This window comes from Leguminivora glycinivorella, chromosome 15, assembly GCF_023078275.1.
Source record: "Leguminivora glycinivorella isolate SPB_JAAS2020 chromosome 15, LegGlyc_1.1, whole genome shotgun sequence".
Taxonomy (NCBI): domain Eukaryota; kingdom Metazoa; phylum Arthropoda; class Insecta; order Lepidoptera; family Tortricidae; genus Leguminivora; species Leguminivora glycinivorella.
This window is the reverse complement of record NC_062985.1, coordinates 15,538,890-15,564,558: the sequence shown is the minus strand read 5'-3', so window position 1 is coordinate 15,564,558 and position 25,669 is coordinate 15,538,890. Positions and strand designations below refer to the sequence as shown.

Genomic DNA, 25,669 nt, shown 5'->3' with positions numbered 1-25,669 from the left:
ATAGTAGACAATTTTTAAACGAGGCTGACTACAGCAAAATTTGTTTCGGTTACCTTCTGAAAATATTAATTAAGGACCTACCTACACCGAACCTTCATCGAATCTCGTATTTTCAAGTAGTGATGAAAAATACAGATAAAACGAAACGTGGATATTATAAGACAGGTAAGGTCTGGGCTGCTAGGCCTGATAGGATTGCTAAAAGTATTCCCATATTCACTTTCGATGGTTAACTCATTTAATATGTAGAACATTTAATGTTTTTAGTTACATTAAGGTACTCAAGTAGGTAGGTATTTAGGTAGGTAACTCAAGTAAATAAATAAAGCTCTACGTTTAAAGAAGTGGTATGTATTATCATACTAAAAACCTAGGTACCTAAGTAACTAACATTTCTTTTGTTTCCATTGAAATAATATCCGCATACCGACGTGTTATTTCAAATCCTGGATGTTATTCCATGGCCCTTGTTCTGTAAATTCTAGCAATTGTCACGCAATTTTTCTCTTCCGTTGAACATTGTATTACTCAATGAAGTGTACTTATTACCTATTTAGACTAATGGCTACTTACATGCTAACTTACACGGTTCATTCGATCATACAAGCGAACAAAAGACGTTACGATTACAACCATTGTAATGATTCAATCAAACGTTGAGAGTTTACAGTAGCTACTTACCTATTGCGATAAACCTAAGTACTAGTCAAATGTTTATGAAGGTTATAAACTCGGGCGTAAATCAGCGGTTTGATCATGAGAACTTCCTAAATATCTAACGTATGACAATTCGCAACAATGTCGCCTCGAGCGTGTTTTGTTTACACAGCTACTTTACACGCGTCCACTAGGTTGGAAGACGTAGAACAGTTCACGGAAGGCGATAAGTACGCAAAATGCTACGCATCACCAGATTATTTTGGTGCTGCGGGCGAGTTTGCGTGCGGGCGGACGCTGGTCCAATCTTCTCATTGCGAGTGACCCCAGCCGCAGGCCCCGCAGCCGCAGCCCCGGGAATCGTAAATGTAAATTGTTATTTAAGGTCAATGTTAAAGCAAATAACACTGACGACACTTGACTAAAGACTTCCCCGACGTACCTACTCGTGAGCCGATTGTCATTGCCAAAATATCACCTGCGAAGGTAATCTTTGTTAGCTAAAATAATGAATAATTAGGTAACTGAAGGACTATGCGCTGAAAGGTGTGATAAATGTAGTTACTATTATTCGCTATTCGTTCCACATGGTGACCATTATAGGTAGGTATATAGCTGTACAATAAGTATTTATTGTTACAGGCTTAAATTGATTGCCTACAGTCATATGTGTTTAATAGTTTGGTAGGTAGGTTATGTATTGGTATCATTTGCGTTGATGGTGGACAGGTGTGGTTAGGTTCATTCACCTGAAGCATGTTCCCGGGTGGCGTTGGCTTTAGTTTCGCTGACGGTGCTGCATCGTGGGAAGGCACGTCAAATGTGTACCGCTTAGAACATCGTATCTCCTCCTGAGTGATAGGGACATACGGCGTTTGAGCGAGGATAGTTGGTTGTTTACGCCTTGGCAGACGCAGACAGTTTTCTTAGTAACTAAACTCACAGGCAGCATCACCATAACCGAATAACTCAGTTCTCTGTACCATAGACTAGCGTTATTCATTTCGAGATTTTAAAAGTAAGGTGCATCGGGGCAATTTCGACTGGGGGACCATTTCAACTAATCGAAATGTTTTCCATGTTTTACACGACTAACTACAGATGTGTGGTGTGCAGTATTCATAGTGCAATAAGGGCAACTAAAACTTGGTTTTAGTTTTTGCTTAGCGCTAAAGCTGACGCTAAGTGTCGGTCGGCCTATGTCACGGCGCTTACGCGCCTAGCGAGACATGCATTATTCTGATCAGTGGGAGCACCGTTTGTATCCAGCGGCCGGTTGTAAAATCTCTGCCTCTGAAATGTTTTGACGGTTGTTGCACACTAAATAGGGGTTGTTCCATAAATTGCTTCAGAATCTCGACGGGCAAACTGGAGAGAAGTATGAAAATACGGAATATTAAGGTAATGTTCTGCCGCCAGATTGCAGCACTTTTTTTAAAGACTGTCGGTGGCAAACAACTTCCCTCAATGTGGAAGTGGCGCCCTCTGAACAAAATTTTGCGTAATATAGGAGGACCCGCTAGATACTTCGGAACTAGATGCTTTCCTGTTTCACGATTTGCCAACGCATATCTGCCAGCAGATTTTACGCCCACCGCCGACATTTACAAGTCAACCAATTTGAATATTTTTAATTTTAGGCCACTGTAGATAAAACTTTTCACACTAAAATGATAAAGCACGGTGTCAAAAGACAGGGTTCTCGAGTGGTCTAGGATTCAAATTGGTTGACCGTAACCGTAGGTTACACGGGAACTACTAACTTTGCAACCAAATGTGGAGATCCCTAATATTAGTGAGGATATTAATATTTTACAAAAATAAAATGCAGGTGTTTGATCCAGATTTTAATTTAATATTAAAACATGAGTTACAACAAATGGCATCTTAAAACAAATGATATAAATAGTAAAGCTGCTCGATATATCATAAAATCATCGGAAAGAATAGATCTAATCAATTTAGGTTGCCGAAACCGGATAGATTATTTTGATCCCAAAAGTTATACAAACTAAAGTAATGTCCATCCACAAGCTATTAACTCTAATAAACTATTAAAACTAATTAAGTACATCTGAATGCAAGTGCAGTAGAAGATATGGTTAATTCATAACTTGAACTATTTTTATTTATCTACAAGGCAAAACTCTAAGTACATGTGCATTCTGAAAATCAGTGATCGTAAAATATTTCGATATTTGTGGCTCAATGTCAATATATTTACAGATACAGATGTCAACAGCAATAATTCTATTAATCGTCTAAGTGCACTCTATCATTTGTATTTTACTTAAGATCAGTAATCAATACTAGTAAATGATAAATCGAATGATCACCAGTCCATACGAGTCATTAATTCATTATTATAAACTATGCTGCAGTTTAAATGATTTTGGGATCAATCATCTAATTCTATTGATAACATTACATTTCTCTATTAAAAAAACACGCAAAAGCAGTATAAAATTAGCTTGTAAAAGTCGAATAGAAGATAAATAAGATAAAAAGTAAGCAGGTGTAAAAAGCTAACAGTATTTTACAAATAAATTAGAAACAAAAACAATTTTGTTCTCTGTGATCACAACAGCAAGGCGCGCGAGACCGTAACAAGCAGAGAATCTTACACACTAACTCAAGATCAAGCAATATATTATTTTCCGCATTTAACACAAAACAATCAACCTCCTTACCCGCTAACTTTATGTACAACTTATCAAAAGTATAATAGAAAAATAGAGAGATTAAATCGTGATCTACCACTAAAAGTACTCGAAACACAATTCATAAAAATGACCAGACTACTGAATAGTATTCTTAGAAATCATCGCTCGAATTCAACTGAAGATGATTAAAAAGAATAAAACGCTAGCACTAAATGAACAACCCGCCAAACAACGCCCTCTCGTAACCTCTATCTAAACTCTGCAACATTCAACATCAGTTCGCACCACTGGTCGTTAACTAGTATTCGATTACTCTACACGGCTACACTTAAAACTATAACAATATTTACTAATGTAAAAATATAACTATTACTTATATTGTATCTGATTTAAACAAGGATTTCGCCGCATCTGAATCAACAGAAATGCAGTCTATAGGCATGTCGGTACGCGAAAGGCGCACGGAGCATGTATTTTACCTCGCTAAAAATATACTCGAGATTACACACGTAAATACAACATCTTATCAAAACCTTACTCGTGATGTAAATAAATTAATAACCAAAGCAAACTAGGCGAGAGAGAACCTAACGTTATCAGACACACGGCATGCATGTCACTCAAACATACCTTATGTTATCTAGCGAATAATAATTATTTTATACAAAAATACTTTATACCATCGAGTACGACACCATTACAAGTACCTACACTACATACTCGTACACTACATATGAGAGATTCTCCGTTCATCCTGCCGGCATCTTATCGTCTCTCAGAGGAATGTTACGAAACTTTCTAACCACGGATGACCAGCCGCCACGGAAACTGCCAACGTTCCCCCGTTCTCATCGATTACTTACATTCAATTAAAACAAATGTATATAAACACTATCAAAGATGGGATTCATGTCGAAAATATACGCTAAGTAAACGTTTATCGGAAGAGTTATGTACTTTTAAGTACGTATTATGCAAGATCTACCTAAGTATCAAATCAACAAGAGATTTACTATCTAACAGCTGCTACGTATTGTGCACTTTTTAAGCGTCGCGTCGCCTAATTATTAGATTTCTATATACATTTAAGGATGTACATATACAATATAGGCATGTTTGAATTATCTTAGTACTTACATATAGACGGTATGTTAAATATTTGTATCGGAAATGAAATGTCATGCGAAAACAGACGCGTATTTATGTACCTATTTAGTATGTGAAATGTTTTCTCAACCTCGTTTATAGTATCTGTCGTATGACGTAGATAATTGTATACGTGCGGCGCGGGTACATTTCGATACACGTACTTATACGGATATATTTTAATGTTACTCATCGAATTTACAAATGTGTTAATTATCGTCCCCACTTTTTAGATTCTTTTTTACAGGTCGATCATTCCTATTAAACAGTATTCGTTTTGCGGAACGTCCGGAGCGCTAGAAGACTAAATGAAAATCGAATGATTTTACACAATTTTTCACCGTCGCGGGTATAAGGTTCTCACTCTCTTCGCGTCTTTCTCGTATCACCTCTCCTGTAGAATAGGAGCGGGGACCGTTCGGAACGCAGTCGACTCGTTCTCGACGGTAAAGATCGTCTCCTGGACACGGCCAGACAGTTCGTGCGTAGTTTTGTGTCGGTCCTCGTAGTGTCGCAGCACGGACAGCGGCGCGGTCAGGGCGCGCGCGCGCGACAGACAGCGGGCCGCAGCAGGTAGGAGGCGTCGAGCGCGCGCGCGCCGCCGCCGCGCGCGAGCAGGCGCCGCGCGATGCCGTTCACGCGCTCCTTCTGCCGCTCCCGACGCGCGCCCGAAGAACAGTTCTAAACGACACCATACACGAGTTAAAACAAAACAATCCGGCCGTTTACAACTCTGTGCGTCCGACTCCATTTCTCGTTCCGTTACAATCTTATACGCCCGAACGAAAAACTCGGGCGTGAAACTAGTACCGAGACGACAATACAAATATTATGATATGAAAAACATTAATTTTATTTATAAAATTACGACTTTAAAATGATTAAAAATGCATTTTCGATCTAACTTTCACAAATCATTGTGAAATTCATCATAAATCGACAAAGATAAATATTGGACTATAGCCACACACGTCATTATATTTTAAATAAAATTGAATTAAACCTAGAACATACACATATTTTAAATATAAAAATATGCCTATCTCTCTTGTATTGCATCTTCACGCTTCGAACTATTCAACTCTGACCCCTATAAAAATACCTACTTGTTGATTTGATGCAACCATTTTACTCAAATCAAGTTTGCTTTTGTTTTATCAGGCGCTATCCAAATAACTTAATTCTCGCAGACAAATTCTTAAGCATAACCTATTTTGAAATAATACAATGTCGCTCAACTCACCTTACTGGTGTCGGCGTAGGCGATGGCGGGTAGCTTTTTCTTACTCGCCTCCTTGTTAGCTGGCTTGTTCTTGTCGGCCGGGGCCGCGTTCTTGGCCGCGCGCCCTTTTAGGTATTCAGGTGACACTTCGTGAGGCTGAAAATCAAATTATATATAATGAAGATATCGCAATAATATTTACATCGGTCGTCCAAGACTGATTTGATACGCATTTGTCCGAAGAGCAAATATAGACGATCGCTGATCGTCATTAACACATTAGGGTGGCACTGGCACATGTAACAAAATAAATAAGTAGTTTTTGACACTTAGTAGCCCATCCCAGTTAATACTTCGAACATTTTATAATACTCAAAACGCCGTAGATCGTCTAGCTGGAGGAGACGCGCTCTTATGGCCGCTGTACACGTGGGGCCAACGGTGGGACCAACCCTTGGTGGAACCCCTTGGCCGAGATAAGAGTCGCTGTTTACACATTGGTGAACCAATCACTTGCCATTGGCCCTTCATAAAAGATGGACGTTGAATAAAAAAGGCTAGGTAATTCTAGGTCATTCACGTTGTCAGCAAAATTTAATTAATAAATAATAACCTCACGATAAAATTAAATTATCTGAAATATTAACAATCTTTTGAATATTCTGATAAGCACATTTATCTTTTTTAGGCAATACATTAAACATTTGCAAGGATATTGTATTTCCTAGAATCCACACTATTATTGGCATAGATAAACTTATTATTTTAGTAAATCTTTCTCTACTGTCCTCTCTGACGGCTGACGACAAACTGAATGAGGCGCCAACGTGTGAACGCAGTTGGCCATTGGCGCCAAGATCCTTTGATGTGTAGACAAAAAATCGACACCAGGCCGGTCAGCGCTAGCGCCAACTGCCAACATACGGCCAAGTAGCCCTCTACACGCTTGGCCAAGGGGTTCCATCAACGGTTGGTCCAACCGTTGGCCCCATGTGTACAGCGGCCTTTATAAATGGGTGTATACGGGTGTGACTGGCAGTGGCCCAAGCCGCCGGTCGCCGCCACTGCGCCCCGCTCTGACGGTATCCCCGGGCGGGGGTCGCGGGGAGGGGTGACGGCCGGAGGCGGCAGCGCTAGCGATCACCCTCTAAATACATGGGGCGCGACCCCATGCAGCCCCCACAGCGCCCAGCGCGGAAGGGACCACTCACACCCGACCATCCGTCCATGTAACTGGCAACAATGATACAGTGGTATACTCACAGCGTATGTGCGCGTGATCTTGAGCCGCTGCGGGAAGTGGTCGAAGGCGTAGGGCTTGGTGCAGATGGGGTACTTGGGCCGCGAGATCTTGGTGAAGAGCCGTGCGCCGCGGTCCACGCGCAGCTCGCAGATGTACACGTGCTCCTCGCGCGCGCCTAGTGGCCGACCCTGCAACACATATGAGTAAATAAACACGAAAAATCTGCTTTGCCTAGTGGTTGACTGGTAGACAATGCCTTACGGCACTAAGTTCGCCTTTTGTACGCTGTTTTATTTAGTGCAATTAAGATTAAATAAATAAATAAGAATAAACCCACTTAGTGCCACTTGCACCAACCACTTAAGACTCCTTATTCCTTAGAGCGCTCATCAATTTCACGAAACGGCCATCGATAGATGGCGTTGGCGCTCGGTACGCGAGCACCGGCAACTCAACGCGCGTTTCAACGCAGACACGAATAATCTTGATAGTTTGGAATTAAATTACTAATAACATAATTTTCAATTTTATATGGGGACTCTTTATTTAATTTCATATTCATGGTATGGTAGTAGTAAATAAGGTATATGAATGTAGTAAAAGTATAGTATTAGTCTACATATACATATATAAATTCAGGTTTCCTAATTTATTGATTCAACAACCAACACCGCTGAGCCGAAACTACGAAAGCTAGAAAGTCGAAATTTGTATAGATTGCATTAACACAATTTCGAAGAGATAAGAATCGATTATGAAAATTTACACCCCTAGTAGAGGGAAAAAGGGAGTGAAAGTTTGTAGCGGGATCAATTTGTTTTTTTTTTATTAGGAAAATTTTAGTTAGGAACTTGAAATTAGAGAATAGTTTAATAGTGGTTTCTGTTTTTTAGGGTTCCGTAGTCAACTAGGAACCCCTATAGTTTCGCCATGTCTGTCTGTCCGTCCGTCCGTCCGTCCGTCCGCGGATAATCTCAGTAACCGTAAGCACTAGAAAGCTGAAATTTAGTAACAATATGTATATCAATCACGCCAACAAAGTGCAAAAATAAAAAATGGAAAAAAATGTTTTATTAGGGTACCCCTCCTACATGTAAAGTGGGGGCTGATTTTTTTTTATTTCAACCCCAACGTGTGATATATTGTTGGATAGGTATTTAAAAATGAATAAGGGTTTACTAAGATCGTTTTTTGATAATATTAATATTTTCGGAAATTATCACAGTTATAGTGACTTTCATATTTTTATAAGAACAGCATGCACTTACGTCCAGAACAGTGACATTTGGTGCATTGGAACTGCTCATGATGTGTCACTTTTTAACCGTCACCTCAAATCTGAGAGATTTGAGGCGAGGTTCTCAATTCGTCTGTATGTTTATTTTTTTTTCATTTTTTTATGTTTGTTCCTCGATATCTCCGTTGTTACTGGACCGATTAAAAAAAATTATTGAATGTACATGAATACAGATTGGTCCCATTTTTCTCAGAACCCAGTTCTGATGATGGGATCCTGGAGTAATCGAGGGAACTCCTCGAATCTGAAAGGCATACGTATGGTGATTTTTGTGTTTTTAAAGGAACAGCATGCATTTAGGTACGGAACAGTGACATTTGGTGCAGTGGAACTGCTGATGATGGCCAGAACGGAACTTCTCAAATCTGAACGGCACGCTTATAGTGACTTTGGTATTTTTATAAGAACAGCATACACTTTCGTCCAGAACAGTGACATTTGGTGCATTGGAACTGCTCATGATGTGTCACTTTTTAACCGTCGCCTCAAATCTGAGAGATTTGAGGCGAGGTTCTCAATTCGTCTGTATGTTTATTTTTTTTCATTTTTTTATGTTTGTTCCTCGATATCTCCGTTGTTACTGGACCGATTAAAAAAAAATTATTGAATGTACATGAATACAGATTGGTCCCATTTTTCTCAGAACCCAGTTCTGATGATGGGATCCTGGAGTAATCGAGGGAACTCCTCGAATCTGAAAGGCATACGTATGGTGATTTTTGTGTTTTTAAAGGAACGGCATGCATTTAGGTACGGAACAGTGACATTTGGTGCAGTGGAACTGCTGATGATGGCCAGAACGGAACTTCTCAAATCTGAACGGCACGCTTATAGTGACTTTGGTATTTTTATAAGAACAGCATGCACTTTCGTCCAGAACAGTGACATTTGGTGCAGTGGAACTGCTGATGATGGTCAGAACCGATCTTCTCAAATTTGAACGGAACACTTATAGTGACTTTGGTATTCTTATAAGAACATCATGCACTTACGTCCAGTCCAGAACAGTGATATTTGGTGCAGTGGAACTGCTGATGATGGTCAGAACACTTAGAACCAAACTCCTCAAATCTGAACGGCACGCTTATAGTGACTTTGGTATTTATATAAGAACAGCATGCACTTACGTCCAGAACAGTGACATTTGGTGCAGTGGAACTGCTGATGATGGTCAGATCCGAACTCCTCAAATCTGAACGGCACACTCATAGTGACTTTGGTATTTTTGTAAGAAAATCATGCATTTAAGTTCAGAACAGTGACATTTATTTAGTTATGTTTGTTAAGCATACTGAGTTTTAAAGTCAAAGTTTGTCAAGCTTCGATTTCTTATAATCGGATTCATGAGGAATTGAGAAACTCCTCAAACCTTAGCGTTATACGTATATTGATTTGTGTTGCCATCAAATAATTAAAGCATTAAAAGCAGTTTTAAAAAATACCTACACATTTCTACATAATCCAACATTCGCAAGTAGCTTTCACCAGAACCCGAAAGGCGGCGGTTTTTTTTTTTCTTAAAAAATATTAAACGTTTTTTTATGGGATAGGAGGCAAACGAGCAGATAGTCTGCCTGATGGTAAGCGATCACTGCCGCCCATGGACACCAGAAGCACCAGAAGTGTTGGAGGTGCGTTGCCGGCATAAAATAAAAACCGGCCAAAAGCGTGTCGGGCCACGCTCAGTGTAGGGTTCCGTAGTTTTCCGTATTTTTCTCAAAAACTAACCTATAAAGTTCAAAACAAGTTTCAAAGAAAGTCTTTGTAAAGTTCTACTTTTGTGATTTTTTTCATATTTTTAAACATATGGTTTAAAAGTTATAGGGGGGGGGGGTCGCACTTTTTTCCTTTAGGAGCGATTATTTCCGAAAATATGAAAATTATCATAAATCGAAGTTAGTAAAACCAATTCATTTTTAAATACCTATCTAACTATATCACACGTTGGGGTTGAAATTAAAAAAAATATCTGCCCCCTCTTTACATGTAGGGGTACCCTAATAAAAAAAATTTTCCATTTATTATTATTAACACGTTCGCGGACACGTATTCTATAGCATACGTTTTTGTACTCCTTCTGGTGACGCGTATGCTATAGAATACGTTATTTGGTTTGAATTTCTGCGTCTGTTTGCTTAGTAATCTTCTTGTTTACAGTATAATATTATTCACCAACATTTCCTCTACCATTCACTAGAATCATAGTATGCATACTGCAACATTACATAGTTTTATCGCAGTTAAAAAATATGCTGTGGCGTCACAGATCGAGTTCACCTTTTTGTGACGCGTATGCTATAGAATATAAAAATTTTACCTTCCAATAAAATTGTTATTATTTTGCCTGGTATATCCGAGGTCTTTATAGAGAGAGTACGTCGTAGACGTCGCATCGGACCGATAGATGGCGCCATCGTTCGTTGTAAGTCGCTCCGGCGTCACACCGCCGCGATGTTGGTAGTCCCGTTTTTCCCCACCTGCAACACAAGGCCCCCCGCGCCCTGACCCGCCACCAGCCACCCTCATTGTTGAGGAGAAGTGCCGACGGTATATTAAGCCTACCAGGAAGGCATCACTCAGACCTCGGATATACCAGGCAAAATAATAACAATTTTATTGGAAGGTAAAATTTTTATATTATTTGTGCCGTTTGTATATCCGAGGTCTTTATAGAGACCTGTTTATTATCTCCTGGTGGCGAGTCAGCTGGCGCGCAAGCCTTTGGTAGCCCTATTGGCATAGCGTAGAAGAATAAGTGAATCAGTTGTTGAACCGATTTGACAGATGTATCAGTCGAAATCGCCTTCGATCCGCGAATATCTCGGTGCCAGAAACGCCTAAAGAGATTTTCGTGATGACGTTTAGCTTTAGTCAGCGAATAGTTAGAGAAATGACATTATTATACATCGCAGATCAAAACCAAAAAAGATGTAGGCGAGGCTGACTTGAACAAGATACAAAAACCTTAGGTACACTATTATTATTAACAGACACGTTATTTTATCAGGTTATAAACCCAATTTCAGACACAAAGTGTGGAAATTAACTGTAAAAGTAGTGTAACTATCTTTACTGTAGCAGGGTAACGTAATTGATACTGCTTTTGTCAACCTTTCGTAAAAATTATCTAAATCAATATTAGCTTTGATATGACTATTTAAAGTCCAACGTCTTACGTCCATATCAAACACAGAAAAAGGTCATCACTCACGCGCCCAAGGGCTATTTGTTACAATACTGGTATTTTCGATCAGACTATTTCGCGTCAAGCGAGCGCGGTTGCAAGCGAGACTCTTGAACTCTGAACTCTTTTTAGTGAGGGCATTTGAGGATACCGATCGCTCGGTAAAACTAGCCTAGAAGATGAAAAGTACGAGCGCTGTCGATTGCTACTACACTGGACGGAGGTATCAGTCGATTTCTTCAAGTCAGTCATTGACTCTTAGGGTAATCCATTACCTAATCCAAAACCCGATGCGACGGATTTCTACTTCGTGCAATGAAGGTCGACAGAGTAGACTGAGAGGTGGAGACGTCCGTGTCGCATCGCTGGTGGTTGCTGAACACGTCGTGGTAGCAGGTCAAGGGGTGAATTAAGACACCGCCACACATGCGCGCTTTAAGAGCGTAGGCGGAGCGCAATAATGGCGGTGCACCGCACAAACGCTGGCGTTGCGCCCAGTGGGCGCTAGCGGGAACTAACGAGCGCTGATTGCGAGCGCAACGCGCGCGGAACGCGAGCGGAATGCACGCACATTCAGCGCGCTCATAGCGTAGCGGAATGCGCTTTATGTGTGGCGGAGGCTTAATACGTACCGTTGTACGGCGTAATGCAGGGCTCTCGCAGACGAAGAGGTACGATGACGGGCAAAGCAGAAGAAGGCGAGGTCACCGAAGGTCACTTACTTGGCTCCCAGGGGGTGCATACTGACCTCGTACGACAGTCTGTTGGAGTCAGCAGTTACTGTCGTAGTTACTCGTAACAGAAGAGATGTAGTCCTGCCATCGTACAGCATAACATAACATACAACCGAACTGTGCATAGCATATAGTGCTATGCGAACCTTAATCCGGCTGCATGTCACTTCAGTCGCCAGCGCCACCGCCTGTTGAAGATTATTTTCCATTGGAAAAGCTTTACTTCGTACAATGTTCCGATTATTGAAGGTCTTATCGGGCTGCAGATGCAAGCAAAACAGGGGCGATTGGCCTACGGCTATCGGCAGCTGTACGAGGTAATGCTGGAAACTGCAGCGGTGCAACTTTCCTCTGTAGACTACGAAAGTTGTGAAATTGATGAAATCAGGTTCTACGATCGAATCAAGCACTATATTAATTCAGTATAGTCGAGCCAGATGATAACTACTGAAGTCCTCCTGAGTTCCTGGCCCCTTTCGCTTTGAGCTGGAATCTCAAGTTCACTAAGGCGAAGCGGGTTTATTTTTCCCAATTTGTTTATTAGAGGCTCGGCGAATAAGTTAATCTCTCGAATGGACAGGGGGCGCCACAAGCCTCCGGGAAATCGTCGTGTACTTGGAACCCCCGCGGCCAGATTACCGATCGGTTTTGGTGTCCACCCGGTAAACAGACGCACGCTCAGGATGCAGGACGCTGGCTCGAATTTAGATCTGGACATTCTTTTTTTTTTTTTTTTTATTCCGCAAACCTTTACGATGTCTTTGACCTACACAATGAGCGATGTACAGGAATCACAGGGTCGTCTCGCGAGACGCCTCTCCGATTAGATAGCTCGCGAACATCGTCAGGACACCCTCGCAGCAGTGCGGCTCCTCGTCCGGTTATTGACGTCTTACCTCGTTCAAGTATGGGTGTCCAAACCACGTTAGGACGTAGCATCTTTAGAATTTATCTGTTCTCACTTCGGCGACGGAGGAGTCCTTGGTCAAAATAGAGTGTAAATACTGTCGTACTTCACGGGAACTGGAAAGAGAAGAGTGGATACCATAGTGTACGGGATGTCAGCTGATAGCGGCGCCCGGCGTCACATTGGAGGGTAGTATCAGCCTGGTCAGCAACAGAGTCTGCAACGATACCGTAGCAGACGGAGCCTGGATAGTCGTGGTCGTGGCACCATTGTAGGGGAAGACAGTGTTCGCGGTGAGCGTGACATCTTAGGTGCGACGGGTGTTATCAGCGTGGCGGCTAGCAGCACCAAGGGCCCACATCAGCAATCTTACCAGCTTGTCACTGCAGCAGACGCTGTTATGTTCGGCGGTGAGATTGAGACGGCCGTCGTCAGCTCGAAAGGCGTCTCGATGCCCTGTCGCGTCACGCAGTATCGTGCTCGGTGGCCTTCTCGAGGTCGCCGCCGTCAGCGCGGGAGGCACCGGCGCCAGCGTGGCAGTCAGCTACATCGGTGAACAGCATCGACAGAGTTCGCGGCGTCGTCACGGCAAACGCGGCAGGAAAATTAGCGACGCCTTCGCGGCAGCCGCAGTATTGCGCTCGGTGGCGCGATGAAGGTCGCCGCGTCTGCAATCTTACCTCGTGCGATCGAGGCGACATCAAGGCGCCAGCATCAGCGTGTCGGCCGACGACACCGGTGGAAAACTTCAAGTAGCTTGCGGCGTTGTCACGGCAGACGCAGCAGAAGGATTGCGACGCCTGTGCAGCGGTTAACAGTATTACGCTCCGCATCACCACTGAGGCGCCAGCATAAGCGTGGCGGCCAGCAATACTGGTGGACAGCTTCGGCAGGGTCGCGTCGTTGTCACGGCATATGAACGCTCTACATCACCATCGAGGCGCCAGCATAAGCGTGTCGGCCAGCGATACTGGTGGACAGCTTCAGCAGGATCGCGGCGTTGTCACGGCAGATGAGCTCGCTGCATCACCATCGAGGCGCCAGCATAAGCGTGGCGGCCAGCGATACTGGTGGACAGTTACAGCAGGTGGACAGTCAGCAGGATCGCGGCGTTGTCACGGCAGACGAACGCTCTGCATCACCATCGAGGCGACAGCATAAGCGTGGCGGCCAGCGATATTGGTGGACAGCTTCAGCAGGCTCGCGGCGTTGTCAAGGCAGACGCACGCTCTGCATCACCATCGAGGCGCCAGCATAAGCGTGGCAGCCAGCGATACTGGTGGACAGCTTCAGCAGGATCGCGGCGTTGTCACGGCAGACGAACGCTCTGCATCACCATCGAGGCGCCAGCATAAGCGTGGCGGCCAGCGATACTGGTGGACAGCTTCAGCAGGATCGCGGCGTTGTCACGGCAGACGAACGCTCTGCATCACCATCGAGGCGCCAGCATAAGCGTGGCGGCCAGCGATACTGGTGGACAGCTTCAGCAGGCTCGCGGCGTTGTCAAGGCAGACGCACGTTCTGCATCACCATCGAGGCGCCAGCATAAGCGTGGCGGCCAGCGATACTGGTGGACAGCTTCAGCAGGATCGCGGCGTTGTCAAGGCAGACGCACGCTCTGCATCACCATCGAGGCGCCAGCATAAGCATGGCGGCCAGCGATACTGGTGGACAGCTTCAGCAGGCTCGCGGCGTTGTCAAGGCAGACGCACGCTCTGCATCACCATCGAGGCGCCAGCATAAGCGTGGCGGCCAGCGATACTGGTGGACAGCTTCAGCAGGATCGCGGCGTTGTCACGGCAGACGAACGCTCTGCATCACCATCGAGGCGCCAGCATAAGCGTGGCGGCCAGCGATACTGGTGGACAGCTTCAGCAGGCTCGCGGCGTTGTGGCGGGGGCAGAAGGTGGCCGCGCTGGTAGCCTGCGTATTGACGACTGATCACTAACGGCACGGCGCTCGCGTCGGGGCAGCAGCAGACATACTTACAGCGTCGCACGCGACGCCCATGCGGCGGCCACAACGTCGTTCGGCGGCACCGCAGAGATAGCCATCGTTAACGAGGAGGCAACTTCTACGCAACCTCGGCGGCGCCGACGCGGCGGACAACACTGCCGCGGACAGCGGCGCTATCGCAGCGCTACAGTAAGTTTCGGCGCCGACACGTGGCTTGGGGCCTCCGCACCGAATCGGAAACCGAACATGTTCTTTCTAAAATAATATGAAGCTGCTCACCCATTCGTCGGAGAAATTCAAACCTCCTTGGAGCGCGGTATTCCTCCACCGCGCCCGCCGCCGCCGCCGCCGCAGCCCGCAGGTCGCGCAGCCCGCGGTCGCGAAGCACGTGGTCCCCGGAGCACGTGGTCCCCGGCGGAGCAACTTACCTACGTTACCGCTTATATTCTCGCGCGAAACTTTTAATACGCTTTTAATTCCTACTTTAGTCTCGGAAATGCGAATAGTTTAAAAAGAAAACTGATTAACGGTAACGATTTTTGCAGCATGGAACTTTCTTACAAAAAAGTGGGTAGAATCATAAAGCACCGCTCGTTCATTTCTATAGTGAGAACCCCGAAAGACGAATAATGATCGCTAGCGAGGCATAATATATCTCATTATTCAAGACGAACGAGCGTAAATTAAAAGGGAAGAAAGAATTGACGGATGAAATAGAAATTGAAAAATTTCATAATTCCGAAACGTTATAAGCCACTTTTTGAATAAAAACACGAATAACTCTGGTTTGACCAGAAATAACAAGGAAATAGAAAATAAAAGATTAATTTCGAGACACCATGCTGTAAAAATGTTCGAACGGAATACGCGACAACCGGTCACTTCGGCGTTCGACGAAACAATGAGGGTGGCTGGTGGCGGGTCAGGGCGCGGGGGGCCTTGTGTTGCAGGTGGGGAAAAACGGGACTACCAACATCGCGGCGGTGTGACGCCGGAGCGACTTACAACGAACGATGGCGCCATCTATCGGTCCGATGCGACGTCTACGACGTACTCTCTCTATAAAGACCTCGGATATACAAACGGCACAAATAATACCTCTTTGTATGGAAATTTGCGCAGTAGCCCCGCGAGTGTCACCGGGAGTTGGCCCGTGAAATGTGGCCAAATTTCGAGCGCAAACGCAATTTTACGGATTGTTTAAAAAATCATAAGTAATTATTTTTACAGTTTATATATATTTTTGTGTTGCGGTTTTGTTAACAAACATGTCCACTGTCGTTTTATAATAATACACCGTGATTTTGGTTACGATAAATTAAGAAAACCGAAGCATGTTTACACCTATTATTTGAGTAATTTCCTTCGTACTTAGTCATTGCTTTGCTCATATTATTGTGAATAAACCCTATTTCTGGTTGATACTGACTGTTTACGTTAAATTATATCTTTTTGAGTGAATTTTGTTGGTGTTTAACTACTTGAACTTGGTTTTGATGCTTGTAAAATAGCATATAAAGCTGGGCGAATCATCGCGTAGTGAGAGGTAGTGGATAAGTTCTACCCAGAAATCATCACACCAAATGAAGGCCTTTAGCACCTATACAACAGCAGGTTTGAACAAACATTATTCTAGTCTCAATGACGAAACGGGTGACTACAGTTCTGACGAAAGTTAGGTACTCCAAAAGAGTCTGTAGGAGATACACATTTAGACAATTCTTCTTGTACCAAAAATCTCTGTATTCGTGAACAAGCTTTATACTTTTATTTGTGGGCATCATCCCCGCAGCCAGAAACACTAAATGTTTTATTTGATATGATTCTACAGAATGAATCTGCTGTATCACCATCTATGGATCGTATGCTATAGCATACGGTGTCATATAAGATCACATTTTGACTCAGTATTGTGTCACGGTATGCTATAGCATCGTATGCTATAGCATACGGTGTCACATAAGATCACATTTTAACTCTGTATTTTGTCAGGTATGCTATAGCATCCGAATGCTATAGCGTTCCTCGTCACATAATAACCCTAATAAAAGCTGTCTAAGGACAGGTATGCTATAGCAGTCGAAAAATTCCCATACAAAATATTGGTGTCCCAGAGGGGTGACTGAGCGTCCGCGAACGTGTTAACGACCTTCCACATATTTATAATGAGCCCAAACATGATGGGGTTATGATGAGGAGAATAGCAGTTCTGTTGACCACCTCCTGACTCCATCATGAGAACTTGGACCTCGTCTAGTTCGATGGTGCTCGTCAGCCCAAATCTAATGAGCCCGAACATGATGGGGTTATGATGAGGAGAATAGCAGTTCTGTTGGCCACCTCCTGACTCCATCATAAGACCTTGGACCTCATCTAGTTCGATGGTGCTCGTCAGCCCAAATGTAATGAGTCCAAACATGATGGGGTTATGATGAGGAGAATAGCTGTTCTGTTGACCACCTCTGACTCCATCATGAGACCTTGGACCTCATCTAGTTCGATGGTGCTCGTCAGCCCAAATCTAATGAGCCCGAACATGATGGGGTTATGATGAGGAGAATAGCAGTTCTGTTGGCCACCTCCTGACCCCGTCATGAGACCTTGGACCTCATCTAGTTCGATGGTGCTCGTCAGCCCAAATCTAATGAGCCCAAACATGATGGGGTTATGATGAGGAGAATAGCAGTTCTGTTTACCACCTCCTGACTCCATCATGAGACCTTGGACCTCATCTAGATCGATGGTGCTCATCAGCCCAAATCTAATGAGCCCAAACATGGTGGAGTTATGATAAGTAGAATAGCAGTTCTGTTGAACATCTCCTGCCTGACTCCATCATCATGAGAACCAGAACCTCATCCTGGTCCCAAAATATAATAATAATTCAAACTCTCAACAAACTTCACGTATAATTTAAAATCCAAAATCATATGAAAAGCATGTCGAATGCTAAAATTGCATAAGGTGTAAAAAGGATCAAGATTTGTTTAGTCGCAGTTTACGGCACTTCTCGGAACTATCGAGCTGCTTACGAAAGCTAGGTGCGCCGGACGATCAAACGCAGGTCCGTTGTCTTCGAGCGCTCGGCGCAGACTGAGCGGGCTCGCGTTAGCACAGTGTCTTTTATTCGAATTTTAGGTGTTTTAAAAACATATCTATCGACAGAAAAGTATGTCTTATATGTATGATTTTTTTGTTATAGGTCAATAAGAAGTTCTAGTTTAGGATAATATTATTTAAGAGTTACAAAAAATGCAGGAATCGCAGGAAAAATACATAATGTAAACCTCTTTTTATCGAAAAAATGGGGAGGATACGGAAGGTTATTTATCCACCATTTCAAGTAAATCTTAAAATGTCAAAGTATTAGCTAACTCGTACAGGATATAACAAATAGGATTGTGATCATTTATTACCCCAAATAACATTTTTAACAGCACAATCACGATTCTAAACGAGCTATCCCACTACGAAATTTGAAAACGTCTTCCGAAAAAACTGATTTTTCGGAAGTATAAAAAGACATATTTTAAAGTAGTACCAATTGACTTTCTAGCTTAAGATATGTACTTTTAGGAACATTATCATTTTTTTAATAATCATTTATACTTTCTTTATAATTTTGAATGAAAAAGGTTCCATTTTGCAAAAAACGCTCGTCTTTAGGAGTAAGGCCTCTTAACTCAGGGTTAGTGGGCTGTCATCTGTCAAATTCCATATAAAGAACTAAAACTTCTGCCGAGGTGGTCAAAATAATCTGGATACGACTTTGAGAATAGAGGCATGTTCAGACTTCAGGCGGACTTTATGTAAAGGCAGATTTACACTCGCACCTCGTGGGCTCGGGGCTCATTTCGTTCCTGACGCGAGTGTAATATTAGCCGGCCTAGCCAAATGACAGTCATTGACGCTAGACGCCAATCAAAGCGCAGTCTGGCTCTGCGCCAATACAGAAGAGCGATATAGCTAGTTACTATATTAAAAAAAAAAATAAAAAAAAAAAGTACTGTCCCATCCACCCGCCTTACGGGTAACAGAACTCCCCAGGAGCACTCGGGTACGTGGGGTCGCTGTTCCCCAACAGCTCGCCACAAGCTGCCCTGCGTTGACTGATTGCACTGGTAAAACCAATGGGCGATGGGGTCGTCACATCCCTACGCCCGATATTATCGTTAGCGTTTGTGCATTTGACTACGTACCCAGTTATGACTTGCGTTAGCCCTCATTGTGCTCAAAACTGAAGCTAAGTGATACATTATATATTATAAGATGCGAAATACCTATTAAAATACAGTTCGTCATGATTTTATAAAATAATCAATTAGACTTTTTAATAAAGATGTAATTTGTAAACTTAGCCAGGCATGCAAGTATTAGAAATAGTGCGATAGGGACGGCCAAATGTTTTATCATTTATCGCGCGACCATACTTGCCTGAACGGAAATAATTATGAATCAATTTACCTTGCAGTATGTGTTGAGGTCCATGACCCAACACTGAGACATGACCAGTTCGATGGGCACCGCCTCGTACAGCGGAACTCTCATCACCTCATTGTGGAAGAACCTGCAAAAAAAAAAAACACTATTATAGTTTCCGAATCGCACTCGCAGATACGCAGACGACCTTCACGCGGCGCAATAGAACTCAATGTCGGCTGCTCGCGTTTGCTAATGTAGGTAAGAAACATGAAAGGCGGCATTTTGTGAACATCAAAGCAGTGAGCCTTCTGTACCTGTACTATTATATATTTAGTGAGTGTACTCACTTTCTCGTGGGCTCGTGGAAGGTCTCGTGCGGGCGCAGGTAGTGGTGGCCGTACACGAAGCGCTCCTGCGTGTCCTTGTGCTTCCACAGCCGCTCCACGCGGAAGATGTCCAGCTCCGACACCGGGATGGACCCGATTGTCTGGTACGTGTGCTTGCGGACTGATGTTTCCTGGGGAAAAATGTAATAAGAAATTAATAAAGAGGTCCGAATATGAAATAAGAGTTCCTTTTGTACCTTTTTTTAGTACGGAACCCGGTTAGGGGCTTAGTCTCCCTACATCACTTTGCACAGAGCAGCGATACATCTCTGGAAAATTACTTCCACATCCTCACGCTTGGCAGAGATCAAGTGGGCAGTGTCTATCTATGAGGATAATCGTCAGAAATATCTCGGAGCACAGATTGTATCGCGGTTTCTTTTCTATTTTGTATATTCATCTAACCTTAACATAAAACTTCCATGTGCTACCATCTTACTTTATTAGCAGCAACATCTTCCTTCCCCTTCAGCTGTTTGAGCTTGCGGTCCGGCCGTTTGGTCTAAGCCTCGTCTTCCCCCTGAGCCTGGCTGAGGTCAGGCCTGTTGGCGTCGATAGGGAAGTCTCTCAGCACTTAAACTGTCTTACCCTCGCCCATCTGCTTTTACAATAACCGTCTATCTTATCAACTTACTTTATTAGCAGCAGCATCTTCCTTCCCCTTCAGCTGTTTGAGCTTGCGTTCGGGCCGCTTGGTCTTAGCCTCGTCTTTGCCCTGAGCCTGGCTGAGGTCAGGCCTGTTGGCGTCGATAGGGATGTCCCGCAGTACGTAGACGGTGTCGCCTTGGCGGACTTGTAGCGCGCCGCGCATGAGTGACACGTAGAACTGGTGGCCTTCCTCTGTCCACTCTTCGAGGGGGATCTCGCGGTCCACCTGGTATACAAATGAAACGATCAATAAACATATATTTATTATGCTTGATTTTTAACCTACACAACATAACCGCACCCGATACGATGGACTAGTGATCGATGTTTCGATTCATTATGAAAAATTGATGTCATAATTCTAAATTTTCACAGCTTTTAAGTGTGCATATATTTTGTGATAAAAGTCAGGATTGAACACAGGGTCATAATGAGCTTTCAAAAAAAAAAACTGAGTGTAGTCGCTAGATTATATCACATTAAATGATGGAAAACATACTACATTTAATAATACTGTGTTTATTGATTTAACTAACACGATCTTCACTCATATTATTAAATTAAAACGGGACTTAATCGCGTAAAACTTACGTTTATATTTAACCCGACGTTTCGGACATGACATTACGTCCGTGGTCACGGGTCGGGGGTGGTACGGGTCGGGTGTGTTTATTGTACAAAACAGTGTGGTTAAGAACTCGGCAAAAAAATCTTCTCTTCGATCTGCTAAATTTAATGAATATTGATAAAAAAAAATCTTTAAATAAAGGTTTAGACCTTAGTCCGACCGAGATCTCGGTTTCGGCGAGCGAAGAAAAGAGTTCCCGTCAGACCTTAAAATGAGTGTTTTTTTTCTAGTTTCGTCTGTTTGGTAAGGAGGGAGCAGTGTGTAGTACCTGGTGCTTGCCCTTGTGGCACAGCTGGCAGTAGTGCGCGGCGCGCGTGTCGCGCACGCGCATGCAGCGCGCGTGCTGCCACACGCCGCACGCGCCGCACTGCACCATCAGCCCCTCCTCCACGTGCAGCCCGCATATGCACATTATCACCTCCTCTGCAACACGAAACGATATCGTGTATTAGAGACGACTTACAATAGAAAGAATCTGGGAACTGGCCCCGAAGCCGAATGGCAATTCTGCGACACGAAACACCGCAAAAATGTAGTCTGGCTCTGTCGCTCCAATTTGCAAGAGCGATAGAAATAGAAAGCTACGAAAGATATAATAGGCTAGTTACCTACTAGTCAAATCAGTGTCTTTTTAAGAACTGTCAAAACGACTTGCTAATATGGAATTACTATGAAATACTGAGGAGTGACGTCACGGTCAATTCATTTACTTTATATCTTTCTTTTTGACTTATTAAATAGAAATTATGTTTAAACATAACTACTGTCCATATATTTATTCTAATTATGTGATGCTTTTTTTCATGCACCGCATAAAATATTTTATTTTAAGTGTAGGAAACTAGCCTATTATCGTGAGCGTTTGTGCATTCATGCATTATTTTGACGTAAGCGGCCCGCGGCATGCGAGCAGCAAATCGGAGCCGTTCATGACTCGTCACGGTGCGCACGGCTTGCGTCAAGACCGCGGTCTCATAATCCAAACTACGTGATGAAAAACAGACGTTCTAACTTCATACAACTTTTCAGTATTAAAAATGTCGTCACCATACTTTTACTCCGGGACGTGATTGTTCAATTTTGCGAAACTTTTCTTAACGTTCATCATTCGCCTGGCATTTTTCCAGCCATTTGGCGTCGGTGTCGGCCTTTCTGTTTGTCACTGAAACTTTTCTTAACGTTATCTGTCGTTAATACCATCGAAAATAAGATTTATGATATTACCTTGCTTGGCCTTCTGTACAAATCCAGCTGGCAATGGATCATCGGGCCCAAGGATCTTGTTAAGCAGCTCCACGAATTCCGCTTTGGCGAGGTTGTACTCCTGAAATAACCATTGCTTGATTAATACATCTAATAATAGATTCCACCAAGAGTCGCAAAGAAATTTGTAGCACCTCTTTATAATCAGATGATTAACATCAGCAGCTCAGTACGTTATCCAAGATCGCTGGCAGGTCGCAGTAGTTTAAATATTGGTTATCAAAGTTTTCAAACAGTAACATACCTTCTTTAAAGTGACGGCAATGGAGCCGAGTGCGGACATGCGCCCATGCTCTCTCGTCACGTTTGAGAAGACGGCGTTCATATCAGCATCGAACTGCGCCGCGCTGTCGTATCGCCTGGCCGCTATGTTGGATGCAATGCCGGGAAGGTCGCAGAGGGGTTCGTTGCTCTGTGCGCATTTGGCTTTGAGCAGCGGCGTGCAGAGCGACTTGTCTTTGTCATCTGAGGATAAGGAATAATAGGCTACTAGACTCGTATCGAATTTAGCACATCATGTTATTGTTTTCTGTAGTATTTGACTTAAGAAATCAACATTTATAGCTTGCGGGCATTAAAAGTGCGTGATGGCTGCATATTTTTAATTAAAGATGTGTGTATGTTTTTTTTAAATTATGGACTCCGAAAACGGTGTTGGCTAATGGAGTGACGTCACATAATTCAGATCAACTATGGAAATTAGAGGTAGTAATCTGATCTCCATAGAAGCAACCTCTATTGTATTAAAATTCATAGTCGTTGCGGGTGTGACAATGTGAAATATTTTTTCTAAATATACTGACGTCATGTCATAGATATTCTATAGATTAATATGGCTGATGTTGTTTTTGCCTGATCACGTAAAAGTAAACTTTAAATAATTTTTTTGCGGGTTTTTAAGTCGTAATAAAATATGGTATTATTTTTTTCGTTTAATGAGACAGTAATTAATAATATAAGACATACTTTGAAAAAGGCTTTGGAGTCATCCTATAGTTGTGGTTAGGTTCGTTAATGTGTTGTATTGGACTGTACGAGTGATATTGGATTAGGCTACAGTCGCACGCATTAGTTGACGAATTTGGTAGTCAAAGAGTTAAAACAATAAAAGGTGCTACACCTGCTACTGAAACCTTCAGACTCTTCTGGTTTATACTGGGCAACTATTATTATGGGATTAGCCTTGAAATCGTGGAAATAAAAGCTGATTCATACATTTTGGATTTTTGAATAAGATGGTGCGATCTTCATTTTTTTGATTTAGTCCCATAGGCAGAAAAATGGATAAGACAGGGTAATTAATTCATTGGGCTCATCGTGTTGACTAGCGACAGTAGGGAATATATAGTACTAGCTTTTGCCCGCGGCTTCGCCCGCGTTAGAAAGAGACAAAAAGTAACCTATGTGACTCTCTCTATCCCTTCAACTATCTCCAATTAAAAAAATCACATCGATACGTCGCTGCGTTCTGCTGTGAAAGACGGACAAACAAACAGACACACACACTTTCCCATTTATAATATTAGTATGGATAGTTAAGCTCACCCGTGACTGCGACAACATGGTCGTATAGCGCCTGGAACACCGCCGCCAGCCTCTCCTTCTTGGTTTTGCTAGTATCATCCTCCGGGTGGATGAGCTTGGCTAGTTGGTCCTTGGGCGCACGTAACGCTTGCAGTCTCCTTGCGAACAAGTCTGGGCACATGGTGTCGGGCAGCTCGAGCGGGTTGACGAGTGTCACGGCGGCGGCGGGCGCGGGAGCGGGCGCGGGCGCGGGCGCTGTCGCGGGTGGCGGGGAAGCGGGGGGCAGCGCTAGCGACAAGCGGTCGCGAGTGCGGCGAACCTGCGGCACGAGACAACAATTCATTATATTATCCAAGCGGCACACAATTAGTTGTGTTCAAATATCATTATAGACCGCTCAGTTAGCTCATTTTGCACATATGATCGGCCTTTGCTACACGAATGTTTATAAATTGTAGAGACGATTGAAATATGTATACATGTTCCAATCGATTCCGATATCTAAGCTCATCAATTCTCCAAAACATCACATTCGACCCACATAACATCTTCTAAAAAATTCTCACATACAAAAGTAAATAAACAAATTATACTCACACTCTCCAAATTCCTAAACAAGAAGCAGTGTCTCTCCTTCACCAAATTCCTCTCCTTCGCCGTCAGCGGTTTGACCGGTGGCTCCTGCCACAGCTTATTCAAGTGCTGCTGATACTTCAGTATCGTCATATTCTTGATCTCACACGCCGTCAAACTAGCTTGCTCAGACTTCTTGTTGCACTTGACGGCTTTGCGCGGGCGGCCGACGCGCGGTTGGCTGGTGGAGCCCTGCGACTGGTTGGAGGCGTTGGAGGCGGTGCGCGCTTGCGTCTTGACGGGGAGTTTGGTTATACGTTGGGATTTACCGCCTATTACACCGCGGCAGTCTTCGGAATCGCATTTGCATGGCTGAAAAAATAATTAAAATTACAGTTATTGTGAGAAATCTCACTAGATCGCCACTGGTAAGCTCTTTTGGTCGCACGATCATCTCCCATTCTCTCCACATGGCCGGTTGGAAGGCCCAGGTTCCGATGGATCGACGAGGTCCAGAAAGACCTGTGTGCCCTTCAAGTGACTGAATGGCATCAGATCGCACAGGAAAGGAGCGAATGGCGAAGTCTAGTGTCAGAGGCCAAGATCCACTTCGGGTCGCTGAGCTAGCGAAGTAAGTAAGTGAGAAATCTAACATCTTTATTGGATGCTACAAAATTGAGCAAGAATTCTATAAAGAACGAAAACAAGCTTTTCTTGTAACATATACCTAAATACATATAAATAAATATTACCCTGGACAGACAGATCAACCCAGCCCCAAACTAAATAAAGGTTGTAATATGGGTGCTAGGCGACGACATACATACTAAATACATAGAAAACATCCATGACTTAGGAACAAATAACTGTGCTCATCACAAATAAATGCCCTTACCGGAATTCGAATGGGCTTACATGATTCTGGCATCATCGTTATCAGAAGAGGACAGGATAATGAGTAAGGAAAGTTCCACTTTTCAAATAAAGTTAATAGAGAATTTTAATATGAATAATTGAATTAATAATGTCTAATATGTGTAGACTAGGCTTGTACGACATACTTTTGTATATAATGTTTAGATTTAGTACCTAGCTTTTTAGAATATTTTGCATGCTTCTTCAAGCAAAATGTACGCACATTATTAATTCTGTCCACCTATGGTTAACACTACATTTTCGCAAATAAATATCTCTTTATCTTTACAATTTTGAAGAA

The 25,669-nt window shown here is 43.3% G+C and overlaps 1 protein-coding gene across 1 annotated transcript in view; it reads right to left on the bottom strand.

Annotated features, from left to right (window-relative positions):
- Positions 1 to 2,491: 2,491 nt before the first annotated feature.
- The window catches only part of LOC125233846 (histone-lysine N-methyltransferase ash1), a 125,027-nt gene continuing 101,849 nt past the window's right edge, over positions 2,492 to 25,669 (bottom strand). Inside the window, 11 exon segments of the mRNA XM_048139983.1 lie at positions 2,492 to 5,147; positions 5,710 to 5,844; positions 6,952 to 7,119; positions 19,474 to 19,576; positions 19,779 to 19,948; positions 20,452 to 20,691; positions 21,362 to 21,516; positions 22,318 to 22,417; positions 22,601 to 22,821; positions 23,902 to 24,199; positions 24,478 to 24,825. Of these exon segments, the coding sequence (XP_047995940.1) occupies positions 5,001 to 5,147; positions 5,710 to 5,844; positions 6,952 to 7,119; positions 19,474 to 19,576; positions 19,779 to 19,948; positions 20,452 to 20,691; positions 21,362 to 21,516; positions 22,318 to 22,417; positions 22,601 to 22,821; positions 23,902 to 24,199; positions 24,478 to 24,825 (2,085 nt within the window). The 3' untranslated portion in view covers positions 2,492 to 5,000.